A 27074-nucleotide genomic window follows, 5' to 3' on the forward strand; every position below is an offset into this window, starting at 1 on the left:
AACCCACATGTACACCAGTGGAAGACCAATTATCTTCGAAGATTTCAAACCTTATAAAAGTCGGATTAGTAGTTTTCAATCAAGACTTAAAAACTGCAAAAAGTGTGTGTATGTTCACAGTTCACGTCAACACTGGTTTATTTGTTCATGAAAGTTTCAAACTTACAAAGAAAAACCGCGTTGAATATGAAGAGGAGATGCTGAAATCTAAATCTTACCTTAGACTATAATATGAAGGCTTTCATTGACATTAGTATGGATTAACTTTATTAATCAGATGCACGACTTGTTCTTAACAGTTTAAATTCCATCAGATAATTATAATATAGAAATGAGCTCGTAGAGTACTTTGTATGATACAATGTGGTGAGTGCACGTGTGACGTGGGCCTGGAAAACATTAATTTGCTGGGTGTTTAAAGATTTTAAAATTTAAGATTAACTTAACCGAAATATGATCCAGTATACTATTAAGGCAAGTATAAAAAAACGTTTAGATTGTGGGATTTGTATTCGTATCGTGTGAAGTGTGAACTGTTAGATATGGATCTGGAAGACACTGAACATGTTATTTGGTGGCCATGCATTTAAGACTGACGGTGTTTAATTGTCTTTTCCTCTTTGGCGTGTGTGTTTTGGTTAGATTGTAAAACTTGAATGTAATTTGTAAGCAAATGAATAATGAGTAGAGCTTTACCAAAAAATAATAATGAGTAGAGAGACTCCAAATGTGGCATAGTTTCAGAGTCTACACGCCCTATTATGGCAAAATTGATTTTTTCGTACGTTTGTCTTCGTCATTTATTCTGTTCACCAATACACAAATAGCAAGACATAAAAATTCATGCACACCATATCCAATTATCCACCACCAAAATTTACCATTCTAAATACCATTTTATATTTTCATTAACCAGACTAATAATTAGTAAATCGAACCTTTGCAAGTGAGTGGTTTGTTTGTATGCGACATTGCTACGGACACAATTCATGTGTACACGTGGCCTCCCACACTGTTTGTCTGAAAAAAGAAAAAGTCCATGTTAGTCCCATCATTGTACTCAATGCAATTGAGTGCCAAACTACTATACACATAACTACCAATGTCAGGATTCTGCACTCATTCTTATATATATTTCTATTTCTAAAACACAAACTCCATCAATCATTAATCAGTTATATACATATATATATATATATATATATGTCAAAAAGAAAGTCCAAAACCCACTTGTCTGTCTGTCCGCTTCATCACAAACACTCTTATTTTTTTTGCCTGAACACGAAAACACTCTCTCTCCAAACGCCACCTCAATTTGTGTTTGGTATACTTTACGTACTCGCATCTATGTTGTACGAACGACACATGTAGGCATGTAAGATTTGTCTTATTATGAACGTTGGACGCATAACTACATTCTACAAAATCACTCCTGGTGTACTAGAATCTACCTCTATAAAGATAAATATCCTTTTGTCGACTGTGATCTTATTGTGATCTATCTATTAAGCTTAGCTTGCCTCTTTTTTTCATTCATTTCTCTCTCTTCTCAAAACCATCACATCCCCATTTCTCAATACCATCAAACCTCCTTCAACACCTTTACTTGTTTTTTTTTTCCCACTTTCTTACTCTGCTCTGTTTCTACTCAAAATGAAGCTTTATAAGCTAGTTTCAATATAGTTGGTAAAAAAAGAGAGGTTATTTGAACTTGGGGAGTTTAGTTAATAAGTTGTTTTAAGTACAGATCTCAATGATTTTGAGTTATTTGAGAAGCAAATTTGAAGTATTTTAGTTGTATGTGTGATGTTGGAGAGAAAAAAAAAGAGTGTGTTTTTATGTTAAGTTAGTGAAAAATAAGTGATGGGTATTGAAGTTGGTTGGTGAGTATATATGGTAGATCTTGACCTTTGTTGTTAAAGGTCAAAATGGAGTCAAGTAATGGGTTCTACTCGGTTCATGAGTTTAGAGTGGATGCTAAGTGGTTAGTTGACCCGAAGAATTTGTTTGTAGGACCTAAAATTGGTGAAGGGGCACATGCCAAAGTTTATGAGGGCAAGTAAGTTAGTTAAAATTCTAGTTTTTTTTTTCAGTTATGTTTGGTTTTACTTATTGACAATTGGTTACATTTATGATTTATCTGGATCTTAATGTGTATGGGCAGCATTGCCTTAATTGCGAGTTACTTGGTTTATAAGCTTGTTGTGTAAGTATGTGACTTGTGGTTTTATTGGATTCAGATATAAAAACCAGAGTGTCGCAATTAAGATTATTCATAAAGGAGAGACACCAGAAGAGGTTGCAAAGAAGGAAGCCCAATTTGCAAGAGAGGTCGAAATGTTGTCTAAAGTACAACACAAGAACTTAGCCAAGGTTTTTTTTTTTTTTTTATTTCTGTGCAATTAGAAATTGAATATTGTTGCAAATGTGCATATGTTATCTTAGCATGTTGTGTGTATATATATATAGTATTCAGTTGGGTTTGGTAATGTATCTAACGGTGGTTATATTGCGTCAACGGACAGTTTATTGGGGCTTGTAAAGAACCTGCCATGGTGATAGTAACAGAGCTTTTATCAGGTGGTACATTGCGCAAATACTTGGTGAGCTTGCGGCCCAGGAGCTTGGACACTCGTGTGGCAGTTGGTTTTGCATTGGATATTGCTCAGGCAATGGAGTGTTTGCATTCACATGGGATCATCCACCGTGATCTAAAACCTGGTAATTTCCCGGTCATATTTTCCATTGATTGCTGTTGTTTGATCATTTGAGACCTAGTTTTATACTTTTTCTTGTATAACCTCAGCACCTATTGTATTAGGCTTCAAGAGCTTCTGCTTTTCCGCTGAACTTGGGTTTCAAAAGTCCCAGTCTAGTATAGATTTCAACAATGACCTAATGTAACTTACTTAAATATCATTTGGCTCATATAGTACTGGATTGTCCACGTCTGAGAGTGAAGAGATTATGGAAGGGTGGGCTCCACACCGTTCTTGTTAGATACATATGTTTAAATGGGGTTAGAATTTTTCATCTCCCAAATTTGATATTGCATTGTATTTCTTGTTTAATCATTACTACAGTTATGATGTAGTATCTGTACTGTACAGTTTAGTAAGAGTTCTTACAGAGATTAATGTACTCTTCAAAGAACATAGGCAGAGAGATAGACATGAACCCTCCATTGGTTATCATGATAACTTTCCTTTACAAAGATACTGGGGTTGATTTGAAGATTCAAAGTACAATTATTCTGACTTCTTTGTTGCTAGGCATAGCTGCTAGCGGTAGGGAAGAATATTGGGATCTCTTGGCTAACATTTGGAATGTAGTAGTATGGAGTTTGTAATTGGGTCGTCATAGGGGTGTATTTTTATTAATGTAGCCTTTAGAATGGGCATTAAACCTTGGGAGGTGTCTGCTCCTCCAGTTTATAACTTGTTGCACCCTGTAAGTGAGATTCTCTATCACATTTATAGCTCATCTACATCCTAAGTAAACTTTACTTATTTTTTTTTAAAAGAAAAGAAAAAGAAAAATAAAAACAGAATAAGAGAAAAGATTGCTTTGAGTTTCCTTTCAAAGGAGAAGAATTCTTCCTTGGATAGCTGGATTGACCATTCTTTCTTGTCATGTTTAAAGTGGGTGGGTCTTGTTCCTTCCTCTTCCTCTGATAACCGTCTTTGGCTCTTATTCCCTTTTTCTAACCGATCTTTCAAGCTTAAAGTTGTGGATTTGATAACCAATATTGTAGGGCATCTGGTTGGATGGAATCGACATCATTTTGGAAGCATATAAGCTTACACAAAGAGGTTGTTCTATTAATCAAGCCCTGGATTCATTTATGGTCCAAATTATTTAAGGAACTCAAATGGTATTTTTTCTTTTTTAATTCTTTTGTGGCTTGGTGGGAATGATTGATTAGGTTACTTTGTTTTGTTAATAAATTTCCATTTTATCAAGGAATAGAACAATGTTTTGCTTTTTTTGAAGAAAAATCTTTGGCTTTCCATTTTATAGATTTTATTTTAATTTTTTATTTGTTACTTTATCCTGGTGGAAGAACCTGCAAGGAGAAGAGCAATGTTTGACTTTCACCTTGATAGCAATTTATCTATTGGTTTTGTGGAGTTTCTGATTCATAGTCCATACTTATTTTGTTACCTTGCGAGTAAAATATATCCAAACATGATGGAAACTTGTTGACAGACAAAAGTTTGACCAACCTTACTGTTATTCTTATTGATATTGCAAACTTGCGCTTATTCTTTGGAATTTTTTGAAGATTGTCTCTAGCCTAAGATATTACTAGAATTAATCAATCATCTTTGAGGACTAGAAATTAAAGTGAAGACTCTCTTGGAAGAGCCAATCTTTTTGTTTGTCTGTCCTCTCACATGTTCTAATTATTCTGAGACTGCTTGGCATGTGTATTAGATAAAGGTCTGGAAGATTTTCTTGCATATAATGTATGGGAGGGGTTCTAGGGACATATGTTAAAAAAACACGTAAACAAACTCAAAACCGTTGGGGCATTTATAAGTGTTAGATTAGCCTAATTTTCTGTAGATATGATCTCCTAACTATTCTAAACATTGTCACAAAAAATCAAAATATTCTAAACTTGCCAATTATAGTATCAATAATCGTGAAATTGAACAATCCACAATTCTTAATTTGACTAATACATTTGATGGGGTTATAAGTTTTGGATTTGAATAATTTTTTGTGACAATGTTTAAAGTAGTTAGGAGATCATTTCTACAAATAAATAGGCTAATCTAAAAGTTATAAATGCCTTAACGATTTTAAGTTTGTTTACGTGTTTTGTAACATATGTCCCTAGAACCCCTCCGATAATGCATTAGCTAACTGAATCTCGAGGAAATGTGTGAACTAAACTGTGGAGTGCTAAAGATGTGAAGTTGCCCCAAAAGTCGAAATGCATATTCTGTTATGTAGTGGCAATAGCCGACCCCATTTAACAGTTATGGCGTCCTCGAAACACACACACAACTAATTTGTTTTTAACAATAAAAATGCAACTCAGGCTCATAAGTAATTAATAACTACATGTAGTTCTTTTGAAAAGTAAGATTGACTTAGTAAATAGCATGTCTCAAAATTCAATACTGGGGCTCTGAATACTGGGTACCAACTAGAGAGTGCACCCTTCTTAAGTACCTAAATACTATCAAAGTGCTAAACACAAAGGATGAAAAGGGTTGGATTGATGGAGAGATGGTGACAGCTAAGGGTGTTAATGTGTTTTATAGCAAACTGTCTTAGCTTCAGGATTTTGTATCCAGTGTAAGAGGAAAAAGATAGAGAGAAAATACTTTAAACTGCGGTAGGAAAACTCCCTGGATATGAAGTAGATGAATACGACTATTGTTCCATAGATTTTGAAGAAATTTACCTTCACCATTGATTTGCTATTTTCTGTCTATTGAGTTCATTACTAAGTTTGACTTGCTAGTTTTGCTATCTATTGAGTTCTTCACTTGGTCTCTCTTATGTGCGTAAGCCATATCCTTTCTATTGGTTCAAATCTAACAACAATACTACAATAATACAGTTCAGTGGTACTGGTAACACAGATTGGAATTCTCAGATCGCGATCTGAGAGTGTGAGTGTTTCGCTCTCCTTCATGGTTTTGATAAAGAGTACATTACTAGAACGTGTCTTATGGTTCAACCTATCACCCTAGTTAGGGTACAGCCTAATGCTAGGGTCACGGGGAGTATGCAGTGTTCTAATTATATCAATGACCTAGGGTCACACGGAGTATGCACTGTTCTAAGTATATCAACTACCTATGTCCCTGAAAACTATGTTTCTCTTACCTTGATTAACTCTCCATCTAATGAAATATCATATTTCCGTAAATAATGGGTTCATGAAGGCACTTTACATTACTTTTTGGACATAATTGGAAATTTCATAGTAAACCTAATAAAATATTTCTTGGGAAATACACATTAAGAGACTTGAAAAAGTAGGAGTCCTGCCCTGAAGCTGCATCTATCCTTTGAAGTCTTTCCAACACTCCTTAGTGAATGAGTCATACTCGAACAGTTTAGAGAAGGTAAATCACTGGCATGGATTGTTGGAAGTGTGTGAAGCAGGGCACTTTAGATTAATTGCAAGTGGAAATGGGTGTGGGCACGATAAAAAGCTTACATTAAAAAAAGAACAAGGAAGTTGTTTAAGCGGGTGAAGGTCCTGGAATCTTATGGACAAGCTAATCTGATGGTATCGGTGGTTGTCCAAGGAGAAGCTCACCGAGGGGGTAATACTTGGTAATTAGACCATCAAAAAAGTTAATCACACTGAGTTTGATTCAGCATTGTGTAGGGTGTGATGGCAGATGGAAGTGTAAGGCTGTGCCAGTACAGGGAGCTTCCACATCAAGTCTTGGGAAAAAAGGAGTAAATGCAGTTGCAACACGAAAAAATAAACATGGAGGAACTGGGATATTGTGGACATTATGAAAGAAAGAAAATTGAGGATCTTTGAGCATAAAGAAATATATCTGCATAAGTTGGTAGTGGAAGTCAAGGAGGTTCTATTCGATTGGTTGTGCTAATCCTTTGTTTAAGGATGTAAAATTTTTTAACTTCATGTGAAATTGGATGGATTTATGACTTGAGTAGGTCTTTGTAATTTGGTGAACTTAAGATAGTTGTATGAGGTTGAGTAAAAAGAAAAGTGGCTTCTTGCTACTTGGATTGTATAGTCTAGTAAGCATAATTATATTTTTAGTATATACCGACAAAAAAAAAGGTAAATGAAGAAAACCTACAGTGGTAAGTCTTGGATGAAAATGGTGAGCTACACGTTTGTCTGCAGTCAATGTATTGTTTTCTCTTTTTCTATGAAAAGAAAATTTAGTCGTTCTTATATTTTGTTTTAAGAACTATACAGTTCATAAGAATTATATTTTGGATTGTATATGAAGCGATCTATACCCTGGAACCTTGTTTGGTTATTCATCCATGCAGCGTGTTTTCATAATCCACCTTAAGTCACGTGGTTATTACAAAAGACCAAGGCGAATGATCAAGAATTTTTCCTTAGGATCATCGTCATAGTATCCTATATCTTTGGGTTGACTTTAAACTTTTTCGATGGTGATGGTCATGTATGACCAAGATATGACTTGGAACCTAATTCCAAATCCTATGTCGATTTTAGGGTTCAACAACCTTGTTCCTTGCATAGAACACAAACTCTTAGACGAATTCGACTAAAAAAACATTTTTCTAACGCCAAACTTTATTATTCATAAACTTTATATATATGTACAATTTCTAATGTTTAATTATATAAATTAAAATTACAAATGTTAATTAATTTCCGTCCTTTTACTACAAGTATATGAAATTTCAAACCTTTTCTTTCAAACAAATTGAGATGTGTGCCTTTTATTGCGTTTTTATTTTGGGGGTGGGGTGGGGTGGGGTACCTCACCTTATGGAGGGAGGACAAGTTACCTTACAATGCACCCTGAACTATTGTTCTCGAGTGTCAGCGATGAATCAGATGTACAACCAAAATGAAATTTGTGCCTTTCATGCACAAGGGGTTTTTTTTTTTTTGTTGATTGGTAAGTCTGTTTTTAAATGAGATCAGTAACTTTTTGATGCTGGCGGGGTTCGAGCCCCAGACTTCTGATATCATCACCCAAAGGTTTTTACCGACTTTGCTAGTCGACACCTGCTATGTTCAAAATCTTTCATTTGTTCTGTAATTACTCTTTGATGTTGTGAACGTGTTTGGTGGTTTTGGTGGTCTGACGCGTGGTTCTGGGATTGCAGAAGGAATATACATGAAGAATTTTGAATCAAAAGAACAAATATTTCGATAGGAGTCATCAGGGATGATTTGCTAGGACATCCGGAATTCCCTAAAACAGATCTACCGCATAATAGCCATGCAAAAAGCGGCTACTATTTTTCACTTATTACTACTGGACAACAGTCTTTGTCCTTGATGATTTTTGTACGACAATGGATCCTTTCCTTTGGATTCCTTCAACAATCATATATATATATATATATATATATATTTTGTGTGTCAACGTCTGGATTTTCCACGGTATGAGTAGGCACCTACTTGTGTGTCTTTGGGTAGAAGCTGGAAACCATCTCTAAGGTTGCCTATATTTTTAATTCCAACTCAATTCAGCCAAGTAATTGAAAATCCAAGCAATAAACAAAAGAATTTAGCAATTGTTTAATCATTTACAATTTATATAGCCCATTTCTTGTTTGTGCTTGTGCGTAATCAATAATAATTGGTCTTATTGTATATACTTATGTGGTCCAAAATAAGAGCTCATCCTTACTTGCATTCTTAAAACTATTAGTTTAGCGTGTGATAAATCAAAATTTGTATAGGTGATATCTCCAAGGCGATAAAACTATTAGTTTAGCGTGTGATATCTCCAAGGCTCTTTCATTGAGGTTAAAAAAGGTTCTTGACTCGGTTACCTCGTAAGAACAAGGAGCGTTTATTTTTGATAGACAAATCCTTGACGGTGTTCTAATTGCTAATGAAGCTATTGATGATAGGATTCGTTCTTGGACACCTGGGATTGTATGTAAGGTGGACATCTCCAAAGCCTATGATAATGTGAGTTGGTCTTTTTTAGATTATATGTTGAGGCGGATGGGTTTTGGAGAGGTTTGGAGAAGTTGGGTCCGTAAGTGTGTTTCGTCTACGTCTTTTTTTGTCTTAGTGAATGGGTCTCCCGCAGAGTGGTTTAAGAGTTCTAGGGGTTTAAGGTAGGGTGATCTTTTATCTCCCTTCCTTTTTCTCATTGTGATGGAAGCTTTGAGTCGGATTATTCGAAGAGCCAATGAGTGGGGTGTTTTGTCAGGGTTTTCTGTGGGGAGACACAATATTAAGATCACCCATTTACAATTTGCAGATGACACAATCATCTTTTTGGGCAATGAGGGGAATCAAGTTAGATACCTTAGAGGTCTTCTTACTTGTTTTGAGGCGGTATCAAGCTTGAGGATCAACATTGCTAAGAGCTAGGAAGCACGGATACTGATACGCGACACGGATACGACACGACACGGATACGCGGACATGACATTTTTGAAAAATATAGGACACGGATACGTCATGGACACGTTTGAATATATATATATATATATATATATATATATATATATATATATATATATATATATATATATATATGAAAGGTTTCATTTACTATACTTTTTATACCATAGTTTATACCATGCCCCATAACTTCACCTACAACGCGAATTATAACTTAGTTTTTTGTGGATGTGTTCAACTAACCATAAAGATCACCTCTATAAAATTTCAACTCATTTGATAATGTTTAACTATGTCAAAAGATGATTGTAAAATCGAATAATCTGAGCCGTTAAAAAAAATTCAAAGTTGACAATGATTTTTAACTAGAATATATATATATATATATATATATACGAGCAGGTTCTGTTTACTATACTTTTTATACCATAGTTTATACCATGCCCCATAACTTCACCTACAACGCGAATTATAACTTAGTTTTTTGTGGATGTGTTCAACTAACCATAAAGATCACCTCTATAAAATTTCAACTCATTTGATAATGTTTAACTATGTCAAAAGATGATTGCAAAATCGAATAATCTGAGCCGTTAAAAAAAATTCAAAGTTGACAATGATTTTTAACTAGAATAGAGATTTTCAAATGAGATGAATTTTTGTGTAGATGCTATCTATGATTAGTAGATTATATCCACAAATTATTAGCCTTTAACTCATTTTGTAGGAGGGTGTAGTATAAACTATGGTATAAAAAATGTGGTAAACGGAACACCTAATATATATATATATATATATATATATATATATATATATATATATATATATATATAATTGAGCATTTTTCACCAAATTCAAATTAAAATGGCAATTCTATTTCATAAAATGACCAATTCAAACATATTAAGCAGCAACTTACATGTATAACTTGGATTTATTTCATCTTTCTTCTCTTGTATCTCTTCTTAACTTGGATTTTATTTCACTTGTTTTTTTTTTATTGAAGTTCCAAAAAAAATTCTTGTATGTGTGAGATTACAGTCCCCCGCATGTCCCCTGCATGTCGGAAATTAAAAAATTAATTATAAAATCAGATACTCCAAATCGCGTATCGGGATGTATCCGTGTCGGACACAGATACTTCACCCTTAGGGACATATCGGTGCTTCATAGGCTAAGAGCATGGTGTATTGTATAGGAGGGAGTAATAGTGCAATTCAGCTTGCTAGTGTCTTGGGGTGCTCTCCTGGTGTACTTCCGGCGTCTTACTTAGGTCTTTCTTTGGGCACTGCGAATAGGTGTGTTTCTATTTGGGATCCGGTGATAGAGAGATATGAGCGCAAGTTGGTTTCTTGGAGAGGTTGTTACCTCTCGAAAGGGGGTAGAGTGGTTCTCATTAAGAGTTCCTTGTCTAGTCTACCCGTTTATTTCATGTCGCTCTTTCGAGCACCAGTGAGTGTTACTAAGCGGTTGGATAAGATTTCGAGAGATTTTTTATGGGTGATTCCGAGGAGGTACATCACTACCATCTTGTTAGTTGGAATAGGGTGTGTACTTCTAAGGATCAAGGTGGCATTGGTATAAAGAAGACCCAGTTTATGAATCGTGCCCTTTTGAGTAAGTGGTTGTGGAGGTTCGGTATTGAGAGTGGGAGACTGGAGGAGAATTATTGTCTCCAGGTATGGTTTGAGTCTTTTTGGGTGGGAGAGTCGTGATGTGACAATCCCTTATGGGTGTGGAGTGTGGAAAGGGATTATGAAAGAAGTGGAGGACTAGAGAAAGAATATCTCTTATAAAGTCAACAAAGGGGATAGTTAGATTTTGGGAGAATGTTTGGAATGGGGATAGAGCCTTGAGTAGGGATTTTGGGAATATATATGCCATGCCAGACAGGAAGAATCAGCCGGTTAGGGATTTTATTGTTATGATAGATGGTACTGTCTCATGGAACATTGATCTCAGACATACGTTCAATGACTGGGAGATTGATGATTTGGCTACCTTGATGGCAAGATTAGGGTCTCTGCCTAATATCACTCTTGAAGATGATCAACAGGTTTGGGCCCATGATGCCAAAGGTATATTTACTGTTAGATCTTGGTATTCAGCCCTCCTTGCTGCCTCACCTAACCAACCTCATATCCTATCATACATGGTTTATCCTTGGAGTTTCATTTGGAAGCTAAAATTTTGTCTAGAGTTTCTTTCTTCACTTGGTGTTTGGTTTTGGGTAGAATTTTAACCATTGACAATCTTCGGAAAAGGAAAATGATAATTGTTAATTTCTGCCATTTTTGCTATGATTCAGGAGAATCCGTTGCTCATACTCTTATCCTTTACCCTTTTTCTTATGCCATTTGGAACTATTTTATTCAATCTGGTTCAATCTCTTGGGTGTGTCCTCAATCTGTTTGTGATCTTTTGATGATGTGGTCTAGTCTATAGTCCACCACCCGTACTAAGAGAACGTTGTGGAGTATCATTCCCTTTGCGATACTATGGGGTATATGGTTGGAAAGAAACCGGAGATATTTCGAGGATAGAAGCCTTGACGTTGTACATTTGATTCTTCACATCAAAGGATTGCTTTTCCTTTGGTGTAAGCGGTGGAAGGAGTTCAAGGAGATACCATTCGGGTCATTTGCTTTTTCTTGGGAGGATATCATCTGAGATCTCTAATCACTGTTGTATTTCTGTGTTTCCTTGTTGTTGTCTTTTATTTTATGGTTCTTAGTAGGATATCTCATCCTATATTGTAATTATCTTTTATATAGTTTATATATATATTGATCGTATACCTCTTCAAAAAAAAAAATTGTATAGGTAAAGAAGGATTACCACATACGTTTTCCATATTGTTACTTTAATTTCCTTCAGTAATACAGCAGTACTTGCCTTCTCTAACTAATTAGTTGGCTGGTGGCAAATCCATTCTTAAGGTTCTTATGGTGAAAGGGCTACTTCACAGCACTTTGTTTCGTACTAGATTTGCTCGTCATTTTTTCTTGTTGAAAGTAACCAAATTTTTCATTATCTTTTGCATTACCTAGAATTTGTATCTGTATAATGAGATTCTTTGGATCATACCAAGGTAATGCTATATCATAATTATATGAGTCTTTAAGGTCTATATCATTTAGTCGAAATTTAATTTTAATGACAGAATATTTTCTTCTCATTTTCTTTTCCCCAGAAAATTTGATTTTAACTGAGGACCACAAAACAGTGAAACTTGTGGACTTTGGTTTAGCAAGAGAGGAGTCACTGACAGAGATGATGACTGCTGAAACAGGGACATACCGTTGGATGGCTCCAGAGGTGCTTCTCATTTAAACAGCCTAGTTCTTATCTCAATGTTTAGTAAAGAAGTATCAATAATTGTATGTATATGGCAGTTGTACAGCACAGTCACATTGAGGCATGGGGAGAAGAAACATTACAACCATAAAGTGGATATCTACAGCTTTGCAATTGTGTTATGGGAACTTCTGCATAATCGCTTGCCATTTGAAGGCATGTCCAACCTTCAGGCGGCCTATGCTGCTGCTTTCAAGGTAATTCTTAATCCAAATTATGCAATGCATTCTTCTAAGCAAATGTACCAAATTATGGTTAAATGTCGACACATGGGATGCTGAAACACCTATATTGACGAAATTTCATGAACTTTTGAATCTGTTAACTGCAATTTCGTTTTTACCAAATTTGTTCAAGTAGGAACATACTAGTAAATGTCTGGACAATATACATTTTGGTTGTGAGTGCCTTTTAGATACAAACATGGGATAAGATGACCATAGCTATCTGATGACAATTGAGAATGAACCTGGTCAAGGGATGGTGCCTCATTCAATCAGTTCAACTTAGTCTAAATAACACAGATGATCCCTACTCAGATGTGTACATATCAGTTTTGTGACTTGTGGCTTCACATTTGAATAACTTGCTTCACTTTTAACTACTTCAGAATGTGAGGCCAAGTGCAGAAAACCTTCCCGAGGATTTGGCTCTAGTAATAACTTCGTGTTGGAAGGAGGACCCGAATGCGAGGCCCAACTTCAGCCAAATAGTGCAAATGCTCCAAAGCCATTTGTGTATCCATTCACCGCCAGAAGCAAGGTTCCCTTCTCACATGTTCATATCCAAGAATGCTGTCTTCTCACCAGATTCTCCAGGTACTAGCTCTCTGATGGCTGTTCACGACGATACGGGAGAAACCCCCAAAGCATTGATAGAAAACAAATCAAGAGGATTCTTTTTCTGCTTTAACCTGTGCTGCTGATTGCAAGAGATGGAAAAGTAATTCGTGTCTCAGGAGGATCAAAAAATACTTTTGTAGAAGCTCAGTCGACTGCACTAAAAAGTTATTTTTCTCAGATCGTTCTGTTCGGTTGCCAAAGGTTGCATCCTTTCATTATGAATCTGATAGTAATGTTGTATTTACATAGTTGTATCTTCCTTCTTAATTATAGCTCTAATGATAATAACTTCAATGTGATCCGAGTCGGGACTCAGAAGTAGAGTTACCTATTCTATAACCAGAACCAACACTGTATGGGAATGAGGGGAAACTGAAATGAAAACAGCACGGATGACCAATCTTTTTTCTTGAAAAATGAAAACATCGTCGGATGACTTCATTTTTGTAGCAATCCTCCATCTTGAAATAAATACAGAGTTATCGTCCAAGAAAATGTGTTCTTCATTTTTTTGTATTCATTGGTTTAAAATTTTCTTCAGCCTACTAATTTTATTTCTACACAGTAGGTAATGAGCGTATTGCACTTGGGTTTTCCTCAATGTTGCATCTTCAACAAATGTTAAAAGAACACCCTTCTGATTTTTTCCACTCGACAGTCAGCACCTCAACTCTTCGGAAGTCCCAAAAGATCTCTTCACTGTCGACAATGTCGTCATTCCTGTACTATTGATGTGATGGCTGTCTTTCGGTACTACGGCGAGGTGTAAGGCGAGGAGTATTTTACACCTTGGTGATATTTGTGTTTTGAAATGAAGTAAACACAAACTCGTCTTAGGGCATCTCCAATGGAAGGTGTAAACCGTATAGAGTGGAAATTTTATACTCCAAATATAAAAAAAACTCTCTCTAATAGGGGTGCTATACCGTAGGTAATAGTGTATTAGTTAATAGAGAGAGAGTGGGGAATTCCCCCTCTCGCTATTAGTTAATAAAAAGCCCAGATGTCACTTAAAATAACGTCATGTTTAACTTAAAAACTCGGACGTCACTTCAACACACGTTTGAAGCTTTATTTTTTAACTCGGAGAATGACGTCCCAGTTTAAATTAAAGAGGGACGTCACTTGGAGTGACATCCGAATTTAAAATCTTTTTTTTTTACACTCTTCCATTGGAGAGTATAGAGTGTAGATATTTATGAGCTATACAATACTATACAATTAGAAGTGTAAAATCCTAATAGCACCTACGTGAAGCCTAAGTGGAGGTGTAATTTTACACCCCCCCCCATTGGAGCTCATCTTTCCTCTTAAGGTAGGCATTGCAAATTTTTAAGACCGAGTAGATGGGTGCCATATTCGGCATTACTGTTTACTGTAATCCCAAATTCCTGATTCCTAATTCCCAAGTGCCTTTTGATTTGATACCTTTATTAGCATGCCCCGTCAAAGAGTACTACTGCACAAACATAGACAAAAACTGAGAATTTGACAGACAAATCTTTGATTCCTTCGTTCAAGGGATTCGATATTAAATTCAGTCCCCAAACACAAAGTCAAATTGATAAATCATTACGACCAATCTCAACCGTTAGATCCCGTTAACAAATAGAATTTCAAACCCATCAACGTTGCAGACTGCAGTGTTGCTTTCAAAGTTAGCCGAAAAGGAAGAAAGAAAAGACATTTTCCTTCCCAATAAAAAGTTAAGAAGCAACTGGGCTGCCGCCAATTGTCACATCAGTATGATCCAAAGCGACCAACCATACATCTAATGATTGTCAGCCAGCAGACTGTTTATGGGTTAGATAATATGGATCCCTTTAACTGTGCAATAGACCCCAAATGTCATCAATTCCATTAGTTGATTTAGTTCCCAACTGAGTATGGTAAATTCACTTGAGGAAAGGGTTCCGGCCTTCCGGCGACATTAACAAAGTCGTTGGTTGTGCTTGTGCATTTAGAAAATTTAGAGTGAGGTAGGTTTTGTCAAGGGGACGACTACCCCACGTGGCCAGAAACCAAAAATAAAGTGAACCAAATTATCACACAAACACAAAAACAAACAAAAATCTCATTTTCTTCGTCTCTCTTTTTAGTGGCCAACTCTATTAATTTTTTCTCAATGTTCGAAGCTACTCAACATAAACTCCAAATCTCTTCTCAAATTTTTTTAAATTAAATTAATATGAAGTAACCAATCATAAACATCATCTAAATATTTTGGAAAGTGAATAATATTTCCAATAGTTCTTTTAGAGAAGGATTATTTAATTTCAATGTAGATTCAATTTTTTTTTTAAATAATTTTTTAATGGGGTTATAGAATTCATTGTAATTGAAAATAAAATTGAATAGCTTCATTTGAAACCTCTTTGATGTACTTGAAAGCTTATAAATTGAAGTGGATAATGAAGTTATGTTAAAACATGTAAAAGTTTCTGCCCATTTTTATTGTTGATTGTTTTGAATCTAAATTATTCCATGTGCTAAGAATTTGATAATGTAAAAGTAAAAAAGAATCATGAATTATGGCTATGCAAAATATTAATGAAAAGAGTCTAAAATCCTAATCCCAAATCCCCTCTTAACCAAAGTTAAGTTTATGGAATTAATAGTCAATTAAGGACCATAAGGTGAAAGACATAAGAACAAGGTTGGGTTGGGAATTTGGATTCTCGTGGGTTTCTCTTTTCCTAGTTTTTGTGCGATATTTTGCCTTTTAACTTTCGTTTCTGTTTCTGTCCACATCATTCATTCTGGCCAATAAAAATTGACTTAGCAAGTTTTTTTGTGTTTGTCAAGGCAGAAAATCTCGACCTTGTTCGAGATCTCGGACCACCCAAAAACCAAGATGTCTCGTTCATCTCGAAAATCTCAGAAATCTCCAATTTGGTATAAATTGTCAAAAATATCAAAAATCTTGGGAATCTCGAAAAATCTCAAAAATATATATATCAGCGAACATAATAGCAACCTTTATTTATCAAGAAAACCATCAAAATATTGACAAATGATTAATCATAATGTCATAATCTAATTTACTCAAAGCCTCAAATTACAAAACAGGATAAATAAGTTACATCAATACATAAACGAGTGACGTGGCTGCTTAACTTCCATACTCGTTTCTTTAATCCTAACTGCTTCACAATACCCTGCACAAGTATATACAGAGTTATACCCACCATCGAGAAATTGTCAAACGTGCCACTCATATATATGTGTTGGAAATTCTAACATAATTCCAATTCGAGGAGTGTTGCTGTAAATATACGTTGGGCGCTATCCAAAAAATCCAAGTGCAGTTCCAACAGATTCGTAATTTGGATAGAGTTGTCCATATGTTGGTTCAGGTTATGGTGCACAATAAGGTTGTTGATTAACCCCCATCCAATATTCATGTGAGGAACCATATGACGCACTACTCCCAGGGTGACTGAACATCATTCATTCTGGCCAATATCCATTTTGATTGGTTGTATCCCCCAACACTACCCATCTCATTGTCATGGTCGTGTGTTCCTGAACTTATACTCATTCCTTCAAAATTAGAAGAAACTGAATTAATATCAACATCATCTCGTCTATTGTGTCCTCGTTGTCTTCTTTGACCAATACTTCCACGCCTTGGCCCGTACCTTCTTTGGGAACTGTCATTAAGAACTCCTCTACCACTATTATTTATGGCTGCAACCTCATATAATTGTGGATCCAATGGAGTTTCCTCATCAGTTGAGTCATGCAATTCAACGTTAAAATTACCTCCATCATCATTACCACCACCACCACCACCGCTACTATCATGACTATTAGGTTCCTGTGTCTCATCATCATCCGAGATGTTCTCGGACAAATCATCTTGTGTTTGGAGAGGTGTGTCAAATTCGGGGCCCAAACTGAAATTAGGTGCATCGCCATCTTCCTTATTACTCTGTCGACCATATCTTCAACATCTGGGTCAGGCCTACCTGATTCCGTATCCAACACTGGCGCTAAAAGATTTTTATCAATAACCCAGTCAACCAATGGATCAACTTGTTCACTATCCATAAATACTTGGGTGAGGTCAATAATTTGATCATTATCTGTATTTTGTGCACGTCTTTCCTTCAAACGTAAGTTGTAGTGGACCTTCACCAACATCATCAATTTTGGCGCACCAATATGGTTCCTAAGTTTGGTGTGAATTAGGCCGAATGTGCTCCAGTTGCACTCACACCCAAATGATGAAGCTGTTTGAGAGAGGATTTTGATCGCCAACTCCCTTAGCTCTTCTGTATCACCACCATACAACTGCCACCATTCAGCTGCATTATTTAAACCGAAAAAACTCTATTAATTATCTATAGACAAGGCATTTGAGTGATTGAGAGTATGCAAAAAATATTTCACTTACCAGGGTGTGAAATTGATATACCAGCCTGCGCTACAGGTGAACCAAATTCTCCAACTTGATCCCAAAACGAAATCATCTAATAGACAAAAGTGTTAGTGGCCCAGCATAAATGTAAAATTCTAATTCTAACTTGAGAATATCAATATTCTTATTTTTACCTGATGCAATGCTTTTGCTTGTTTGTGACCATCACTAAACAACACTTTTGCTACTTCTCTAACTGCTTTAACGTGGGGAGTGGAGAATCCGAGCTTCAATGCATATTGGTACTTCGGGTTCAGATACATTGCTAGAAGAAATAAGCATAACTTTTAGGAAAATTTGAAATAGAAATAATTTAATTAACTCAAACTAAATCAGGTAAACTCACCAGCTGTGTGTAGTACATGCAATAATTGTTTTGTCCATCTTTTGTCGATAATATCAAGGACCCAACCACTTCCAAAGATTTTAGAGACCTTCTCCCTCATTATTATTTCAAAGGCTTGCTGGACATATGACATTGTTGGTTTCTTGTCACCATCCAACAACCTTAGACATCTGTACAAAGGTTCAAGAATTTGTATAACATAGTTAACCTCATTCCAGAAATGCTCTTGAGCGACTTGCTTCACAACCATCATACCGTCTACTGTATGAGCCAGTGTGGTGTTGAGATATCTTTGATCCACGAACATTTGCCTAAGCAATATCTTTTTCTACTGAAGACTTTTGAAAGTCAAGTAGTTTGTGGCGAATCTAGTTGCTGCAGGTCTAACTAAATTGCCACCACACATCCCCCTCAATAAAGCTAAGACCCTGGATGCATTGTAAATGAACTTTGTAATTGCGTGAACTTTGCTGCTACACCCGTCCACCCGCTGGTGTTTGGCAATATCTTTTAACATCAAATGATAACCACACGGTGTCCAAAATAAATTATATCCTGGTGTCTTCATCAACAATTTTTTAGCTTTTTTGTAGGCAAAACCTTGATCAGTTATTATCTACACCACATTTGGTGCACCTATCTCATCAACAACCTTTTTCATTAACTTAAATACGGTTTTGTGATCTTTCGGCTCAATGGTGATATCGAAAGACTTTTTGAAAATTGTTTTTTCGTCACAATAAACCATAAAGTTAATGAAGGACATCCTTCTTGTCCCAGACCAACCATCACACATGATGGTGCATCCATAAGTTGGATACTTATCTGCCACATCCCTTTCGAATTTGTCGATATCATCATTTTCCATCTTTAAATATTTTCCCAGTACCTCTTGACCAATTGGTCCTTTCACTCCAGTAGGACATGTCGTGATGAAATCAATAGTTGGTTGGTAATATGGATTGTTTGTTGTTAATGCATGTGGAGGTACTCCGGCAAAATTGAACCATGCACTGATCTGTCTACCCAACTTCTGCCTCCATGTCTTCATTTTACCCACGTCTTTGACACTAGGTTGGTCATGTCCCGACTGTCTAATAGTGTATGGATAAATTGTTTGTTATCTCATGGTTTTGGACCTCCTCAAACCCATGAATCCCTTTCCTTTTTTGCTTGATCCAGAACCATTTCCTGGCTCAAAAGTAGTATGTTGCAGAAAATTTCTTGCCTCCCCTTCTAGCTGTCTTTCTTCCTATTGGCTAGCTACGGAGTTTCTTCGTGCCCGTTACGTGTCCTAAAACTCCTGACCTTCTTCTTCTTTTTTGTCAGAATCATTGGAATCATCGTCCAAATTCGCGCACATTGTTTCCTTGACTTGAGTTTCCAACTGTCGTCTTTTAATTTTTTTATTTGTGACATCCTGTAGTAGGTCTTGCATTGCAGTTCTTACATGTCCAGGGACTTCCTTACACCTTGCCACTTGGTTACTAACCCCAGATAAGTAATGTTTTAGGTGAGTGACCCCCAACACTATTAAATTCTGTTTCATAGTAATTGCATCTAAACTTCGCCTTCTTGCTATCTAACGGTACGCCATGAGACCAACCAATATCTATTTTCTTAACCATTTTTATCTTAAACAAATATGTAACTACGAAACTGTTTTTCCGAACACGTTGAAATGCTGTACATAGACAAATATAACTAATTAATCAAAATATAAGACATACATTTAAAAACGTTTGTAAGACATAAATGATTGTACGCCAATTTTGGTTTTTGAGATAATTGGGTGCTTCGATCCATTTTAAGCCTAGTGTTTTATTAGCTGAAAATCAGCTTTTTCTTTTTCTTTTCTTTTGACAAAGCAAGGGGTCCAATATTTTCTATATGGTTGACGTGAATGACTTTAGATTAGAAACACACTAGTATGTTGTTTTATAATTGCATTGGATGTAGATATACTAATATACATACTATTGCATGAGCATATGATAAACTTTACTGTAAAAAATGAAGATGTCAACATCAATCAAAAGCATAAGGAGTTATTAACAATTATAAACTAAGCAACTAACAAACCGTCAACATATTATGAAATTAAAAAAAATAACTTGTAAACTTTAGGAAAATCTGCACATGCTAGTAGTGTGAGTATGTGACACTCTACAATTCCATGACAAGTTTGTAGGCACTAGCTTTAAAGGTTTAAACTTGTGCTGCATAGTACATAATACGAGACTTGAGTTTGACATGGGGGCAAGGGATCGGCTTCCACACATCCATATCTATTATAGGATTTACGGTAGGTACAACTTACAAAGACTGGGGATACCAGCCTCAACATCAGCATCAAAGTATGGATAAGTATGGTAAGCACAGAGATTTTTCATAATCTATTGTGATTTTTGATAACCAAAAGCAGCAATTAACAAACCCCATAACTTAAAAAGGTCTAAAATCACTTAACCACAATATTCTTTACCAAAATCCAAACCCAACCCAAATATACAAACAACTACAAGACTTGATCAATTAACTAATTCTACTTCAATTAACTCATTTTCAGCTCAAAATACAAAAATAAAACATGAAACTGAACAAATAAACATAATAATCAATTAGAACTAAGTGGTGAATGACTTACAGAGTGTTTAAAGGTGGCAGTTATAGTGGCAGTTAAGAAATGAAGAGAAGAGAAATGAGGTATATACTGATTGACCACTCTGCAAAATAGAAAATTAAGCTTGTTGAAGCTAATACCCTTCAAAAGAGTCTTTGCGTTAATCCCAATAGTCTCTCAGCATGTATAGAAAGTCAGAAACTACATATTCAATCTTTTGATAGTTGAAAACTTTAATATGATGTTCTTCACGTATAAGACAGTGTAAAACTTTAATATAATGTTCTTCACGTATAAGGCAGTTCTTCACGTATAGTAGGTGGACGAGAAACAGTCGACAAGAAAAGGAAAAGAAAATGGTTGGGTAAGTGGATGACTGGATGTGCTTCTTTTTTATACTATTTCGTTAGTTCGTTCACCTTCAGTATCCAATGTATCCAATGCCCTATGCACGGATTGCAAGGACCAAAATATGCCAAAAATAAAGCATCCATTATTCTAAGTCACATGCATCCAATAAATCATCCATTATCTAAGTCACATGCATCAAAATTCTTTTGCACCGAAAATCCAAATCACATCACACTTTATGATTCCAGATCCCAGACTATTACAACCTGGTCAATGGCCACAATGACATCTCATCTCAGCTACAAGGGAGGCTCAAAATTTGGAATCAATGGCTGCCTTCCTGTAGGTGATAGCAGTACCCCTTTCTTTGAATTCAAAATTCAAAATACCATAACCTCTCTCGATCAAAAGCGATAATTCGTAGCTCATCTCACGTGACAGAACAACACAAGCCAAACCTTCTAGCTCTCTCCTTGCTTCTTTTGTTTTCTCATTTTTACCTTCTGACATTACTAGTTTCCTGGGATATCTTCTTCTCTCCTTCTCCTTTTTCTTACATATCTTTCTATCTTTTAGAACATCATGTCTTCTCATATCACCGAGGTTGGTGAATCATCTTTGGGTAATGGGAGCAGTACTACTAAAATTGAGCAACTCCAGCAGGAGATGCACAAGTTGTTCTTCACCAAAAAAAACAAGGTGGTACATATCGACTGCCTCAACGTTGAGAAACCGGTGAATGAAAAGATGACTATAGTGGGAAAGATGTATGGAGGCCATGGGATAAACCTTGAAGGCTTAGGTGAGGATTTACACAGGACATGGCAAACAAAAGGTAAAATCAATCTCGAGCTTATAGACAGAGAACATGTTAAGATAGTCTTTACTGATATTCTTGAGCGTACCCATGTCTTGGAACATGGACCTTGGGTTATGTATGGTTACATCTTCTCGGTTAAGGAATGGACCAAGATAAATACTATGGATGATTATTTGTTTGACCTTGTCAAATTCTGGGTACATATCTGGGATCTGCCAACCTCAAGAATAAACAAAGCCAATGTGTGCAAGATTGGCGAGGATTTGGGTACAATCTATGCTACAGATCTATCTTGCCCACCTGAACTAAACAAACATGTTGCACGGCTTAGGGTGGAGATGGACATCAAGGAAAGGCTCAACAAAGATAAGACGGTGAGACTAGAAACGGGAGAAACAATCACAGTACGGTTCAAGTATGAAAAGTTGGAACTTTCATGTTTCTTCTGTGGGGTAATAGGACATGATCATTATACATGTCGGATACCGGCTCAACATAGATATGATCTTATCAAATGTGGAGGATCACCGAAAGACATCAAATCTTACTTCACAAGTCAACTGAGAGCGAACATCTTCTTTAATGGTATTGCTTATCTAGGGAAGCAGACCATTACTATCTCAGGAACACCGCAGAAGCTGAGATATGATGAAACTCTGGCGACTGGAGGAGAACTCCAAGCCTACGGTGGTCGGAATTCCAACACACGAGCAAGACAAGATAGGTGGCATCAATCCACGTCACCAGTACAGAAGGCGGGTAAAGACAAATATACAAGTCATGCATAAGGTACTAGCCATGGGTCCCAGAGGACAGGTCCAACGGCTAGCTCAACGGCCATAAATGTACCTGTTAACATAAGCCCACACGTGAATAGTATTGATGGGCCAAGCTTATTGGGCCCAGCACTAGCCACCTGTAATAGGCCATAAGGTGTGGATTTGATGCAGGCCTCACCACTGGATTCAAACAGCCTACCAGGGGATGTAGTCACCTTTGGTCAGGCTCGTTTGGCCCTTTTGGATTCCCTGGTGGCCCATGACCCAGGACAGAACAAGATAACCTTATGGAATGAGAATCTGGATTTAGGCTTGAGGACCAATTCTGAACACGTGTCACATGAAGTGAAAGATCTAGAAGCAACCTTGGAACTAATCAGTGCGCTGCAACCAACAGCCCCTCCCCTACCAACTATTTCTAGTTCCAAGGAGCCACCCCATCTAGCTACAACGTCTACAACATCAAAAGAAGGTCACCCTACTTCCCAAGGTTGAGGGCACTGTTATCAATTCCATAGCAAGACTACACATGGAAAGGGCTTTAAAAAGATGGCATAAAAAGGGTTGAAGCGATGGCCTTTTAGATCTGGAGTGAAGTCTGGTCTGGGAGTGTGCAAGGAGATTCAAAGGTTTGAACTACCAGTGGGAAGCAAAAGAAAGGCTTTCTCCGAGGAAGAAGAAGAGATGGCAGACAATGGAAATGGAATCTGGGTTAGAATAAGTGTCCGAGTGATAGCAGGAAAGTCCAAAAAGGCTAAACGCTAAGCTGATAAGATGAGAAGGAGAGGTCAAGGCCACTTGCTGATCCCTACAGAAGCAAATATTATTCCTATCTCCAGTTACTCAGCTGGGTCTAATGTTTCTATGGGTGGGAGTGAGCCAGCCACTTCAACTGAGCCTTTTTCACCTAATTCAGCTGAGATGGTAGACCCTTATTCTGAGTTTGAGTCTGAGTCGGATGGACTGGATGAACTGGATATTGTTCCATCTCTACCATTGGCAGTGGTGAATAATACTGGGCAGAATGTAGGGCAAACCTATCAAGAGTGTGGAGTGATTACCTATGCTTCTCAGGAATTGGTTGGGTATGAATAAGATATTGAGGGCTTCTATCAATCCCAGCCTCTAGCAATGGATGCATCTACATTTGCTAGAAGGCTCAGTTTCCAGGGAAAACCAGAGAATAATACAAGCAACATGAGGCTGCAGAGGGGTGAAAGTTCACAGAATGAAGATAACAACATGAATAATGAGAACAACTGGGTGGCTAACAGTGGAGGTCTGTACTCTCCTCCAGGGTTCGCGGTGACTGTCCCCCAACAGTCGCCTTCACCTAAATGACAATTTATGCCTGGAATTGCTGGGGTATTGGTTCTACCATGGCAATTCAACATCTAGATAACCAGATTGGTAGTTTAAGAGTAGATGTTCTTTGCTTGTCTGAAACAAAGGCGGGTACTAGGAGGATTGATAGTCTCAGTAAGGAGCTCAAGCTTGACTGTTGTTTCTCGGTCCTAGTAGAAGGGCTGAGTGGTAGATTAGTTATGCTATGGAAAGGAGGAGTGGACCTGGATATACTTAGGGCTACTAGGAACCAAGTAACAGATAAATTAACTAAATATAATTGCAATTCGGTTTGGTTTTTTCCCTTTAACTATGGTGACCCTGTACCTAGCAATCGTAATAAAGTATGGAATGAACTAAGGGAGGTGGCTTCCTTAGTCCCTGGACCTTGGTGTCTATTTGGTGATTTCAATGCCATTTCCTCTTTAGATGAAAAGGTAGGGGGGCATAGTAGAGTTACTAAGTATATGTTTGATTTTAATAGCATGATATCTGATATGGGCCTAGTAGATTTAGGGTTTAGTGGCCCTAAATTTACTTGGAATAATAACAGGAAACCTGGAGACCATGTTTTAGAAAGACATGATAGGACCCTGGTTACACTTGAATGGCTAACTCTGTTCCCACATGCCCATGTTACTATCTCTGTTAATGCTTTTTTTGATCACCTGTCTTTACACATTAATATGCTGAAAAAAGAGGAGACATGTAAAAAAACCTTTTAGATTTTTTAAAATGTGGCTACTGGATGAGTCTTTGTAAGCTATGTATAGATAGTGCTTGGAACTCTGTGATGCATGATATGCCTGATTATAGTGTTGTCAATAAAATGCATGCTACAAAAAGAAGTCTTATTGGGTGGAATAAACAGGTGTTTGGTAATATTTTCTCTAATATTAAGGATACTCAGAAAAATCTTGCTCAGGTGCTTATGAGACCCTTTAATGTGGAGAACTATAATAAAGTAAGAGAGCTTAAATCCTTCCTCCTGGATTGGTATACCAAAGAAGAGGATTTTTGGAAACAAAAATCTTCTGACCAATGGATCAAAGAGGGGGGCAGAAATACTAGGTACTTTCATCTCTCCACCATATACATAAGAAGGAAAAACAAAATTGACAAAATAAAAGACAATGAGGGTACTTGGCAGGAGGGCAGGAAAGATATTGGTAGTGCTATTAATGCCTATTTCTCTGATATTTTTTCTTCTGATGTTCTTGAGGCTAACCAGAGTATTTTGGATCTGTTTCAACCTTGTATCTCTAATAGAGAGAATGATTTGTTTACTGCTGTCCCCAGTCATGATGATATTTGGCAAGTAGTAAGAAAGATGGGAAGTCTGAAGGCCCCTGGGCCGGATGGCTTCCAGGGTGTGTTTGTTCAGCACTGCTGGGATGTAGTTGGTAATAGCATCATTGCTTTTGTTAGAGATTTTTTTATTTCTAGTATTTGGAATCCTTGCTTCAGTGAGACCTATATTGCTCTTATTCCTAAAATTTCTAACCCTGACCACATGTCTAAGTTAAGACCTATTAGTTTGTGCAATTTTAGTTACAAGATTATTTCAAAGATTTTGGCTAATAGGCTTAAGTTCCATATAAATAAGATTGTTTCCCCCTTCCAAGAAGCCTTTATTAAAGGCAGAAGCATAGGGGATAATATTGGGTTGGCTTGTGAAATTTTCCATAACATGAAACAGATGAAAACAAAAAAGGAAGGTTGGACTGCTTTAAAGATGGACATGGCAAAGGCATATGACAGAGTTGAGTGGACCTTTCTTGATGGTATTTTTGAACACTTGGGGTATAGCAAGAGATGGAGGGACCTCCTGTCCTAATGTTTAACCACTGTTTCCTTCCAAGTGCTTCTTAATGGTTCCCCTATGGAGAAGATTAAGCCTGAGAGGGGGTTGAGACAAGGGGACCCCCTATCCCCTTACTTGTTCATTCTGATCACTGAAGCATTATCTCGGATGATTGCTAGGGCTGAAAATCAGGGGTCCATTCATGGAATAAAAATTAGAAGGAACTTTCCTCCCATTGCTTACCTTTTTTATGCTGATAATCTCATCATCTTCATAAAAGCTTCTATGGAAGAGAGTGGAGCTTTGAAAAACATTTTGGATATTTATTGTGAGGCCTCTGGGCAAAAAATAAACTATGATAAGTCTAGTCTCTTTTTCAGTAGGAATGTTAAGTTTAGGAATCGCTTAAAGCAAAAAAGGTTTTGGAAGATGAAGCTGTTTGATCCTAAGGACAAGTATTTGGGTGTACCCATAATGCTTTCTCAAAAGAAAACATAGGATTTTGATTATCTGGTAGATAGAGTGAATAATAAGATCAAAGGCTGGAAAGCCAGGGTGCTCTCCCAAGCTGGAAGAGCAACTCTGATCCAATTTGTAGCTTAGGCTACCCCCTTATATGCTATGTCTACTTATGTGTTACCTATCACTACTTGTGACAAAATAGACAAGGCATATAGGGATTTCTTTTGGAATGGGTCTTATGAATCAAACAAAAGTGTCCATACCATTGGGTGGGAGCACATATGTAAGCCAAAAAAATATGGAGGTTTGGGCTTTAGGAAAGCAAGGGATATGAATATAGCCATGCATGCTAAGTTACCTTGGAAGGCTGCAACTGATCTAGACACCTTATGGACTAGAACTTTTGCTAGCATCTATGGCAAAAATTGGATAGGTGATGTTGATACCCCCCAGATAAGGCTTCTTATTTCTGGGAGGGTATCCATAAAACTTTCTCCAAAATCAGTGGAAGGCTTATCTGGAATATAGGGGATGACACCACTACCTCTATCCTCCATGATCGTTGGCTCAACAAGGATGGGGTCCCTACAACTCTTAAATAACTGGGGGTTGAGAACCCTAGTCTGGAACAAAAGTTTGTGGCTGAAATTTTTCGAGAAGATGGAGGAGGGTGGAATGTGGAAAAACTTGAGAGTTGCTTCCACCCCTTCATTTCTCAAAAGATACAGGAAGTGGTGGTTAGGCCCAGTGGGGCTCAAGGGGATAAGATGAAATGGTGTGAAGATGGTAAAGGGGTGTCAACAGTTAAGTCAGCCTACCAATTTCTTAATAAGCATCTCTG

The 27074-nt window shown here is 36.9% G+C and overlaps 2 protein-coding genes across 2 annotated transcripts; both read left to right on the top strand.

The window, feature by feature from the left end:
• The first annotated feature begins 1490 nt into the window (after positions 1–1490).
• LOC147523780 (serine/threonine-protein kinase STY13-like) lies at positions 1491–13776 on the top strand. The gene is made up of 6 exons (XM_086599614.1): positions 1491–2059; positions 2241–2373; positions 2526–2721; positions 12276–12400; positions 12478–12636; positions 13050–13776. The coding sequence occupies exons 1-6, from the start codon at positions 1929–1931 to the stop codon at positions 13362–13364; spliced, it is 1059 nt and encodes a 352-aa protein (XP_086455740.1). The 5' UTR covers positions 1491–1928; the 3' UTR covers positions 13365–13776.
• A 9978-nt stretch (positions 13777–23754) lies between these two features.
• Positions 23755–26269, top strand: LOC147523781 (uncharacterized). The gene is made up of 4 exons (XM_086572360.1): positions 23755–23902; positions 24022–24675; positions 24741–25751; positions 25830–26269. The coding sequence occupies exons 1-4, from the start codon at positions 23755–23757 to the stop codon at positions 26267–26269; spliced, it is 2253 nt and encodes a 750-aa protein (XP_086428486.1).
• Positions 26270–27074: the final 805 nt, after the last annotated feature.

The sequence above is a fragment of the Coptis chinensis genome, chromosome 1 (genome assembly GCF_015680905.1).
Source record: "Coptis chinensis isolate HL-2020 chromosome 1, ASM1568090v1, whole genome shotgun sequence".
In the NCBI taxonomy this organism is placed as follows: domain Eukaryota; kingdom Viridiplantae; phylum Streptophyta; class Magnoliopsida; order Ranunculales; family Ranunculaceae; genus Coptis; species Coptis chinensis.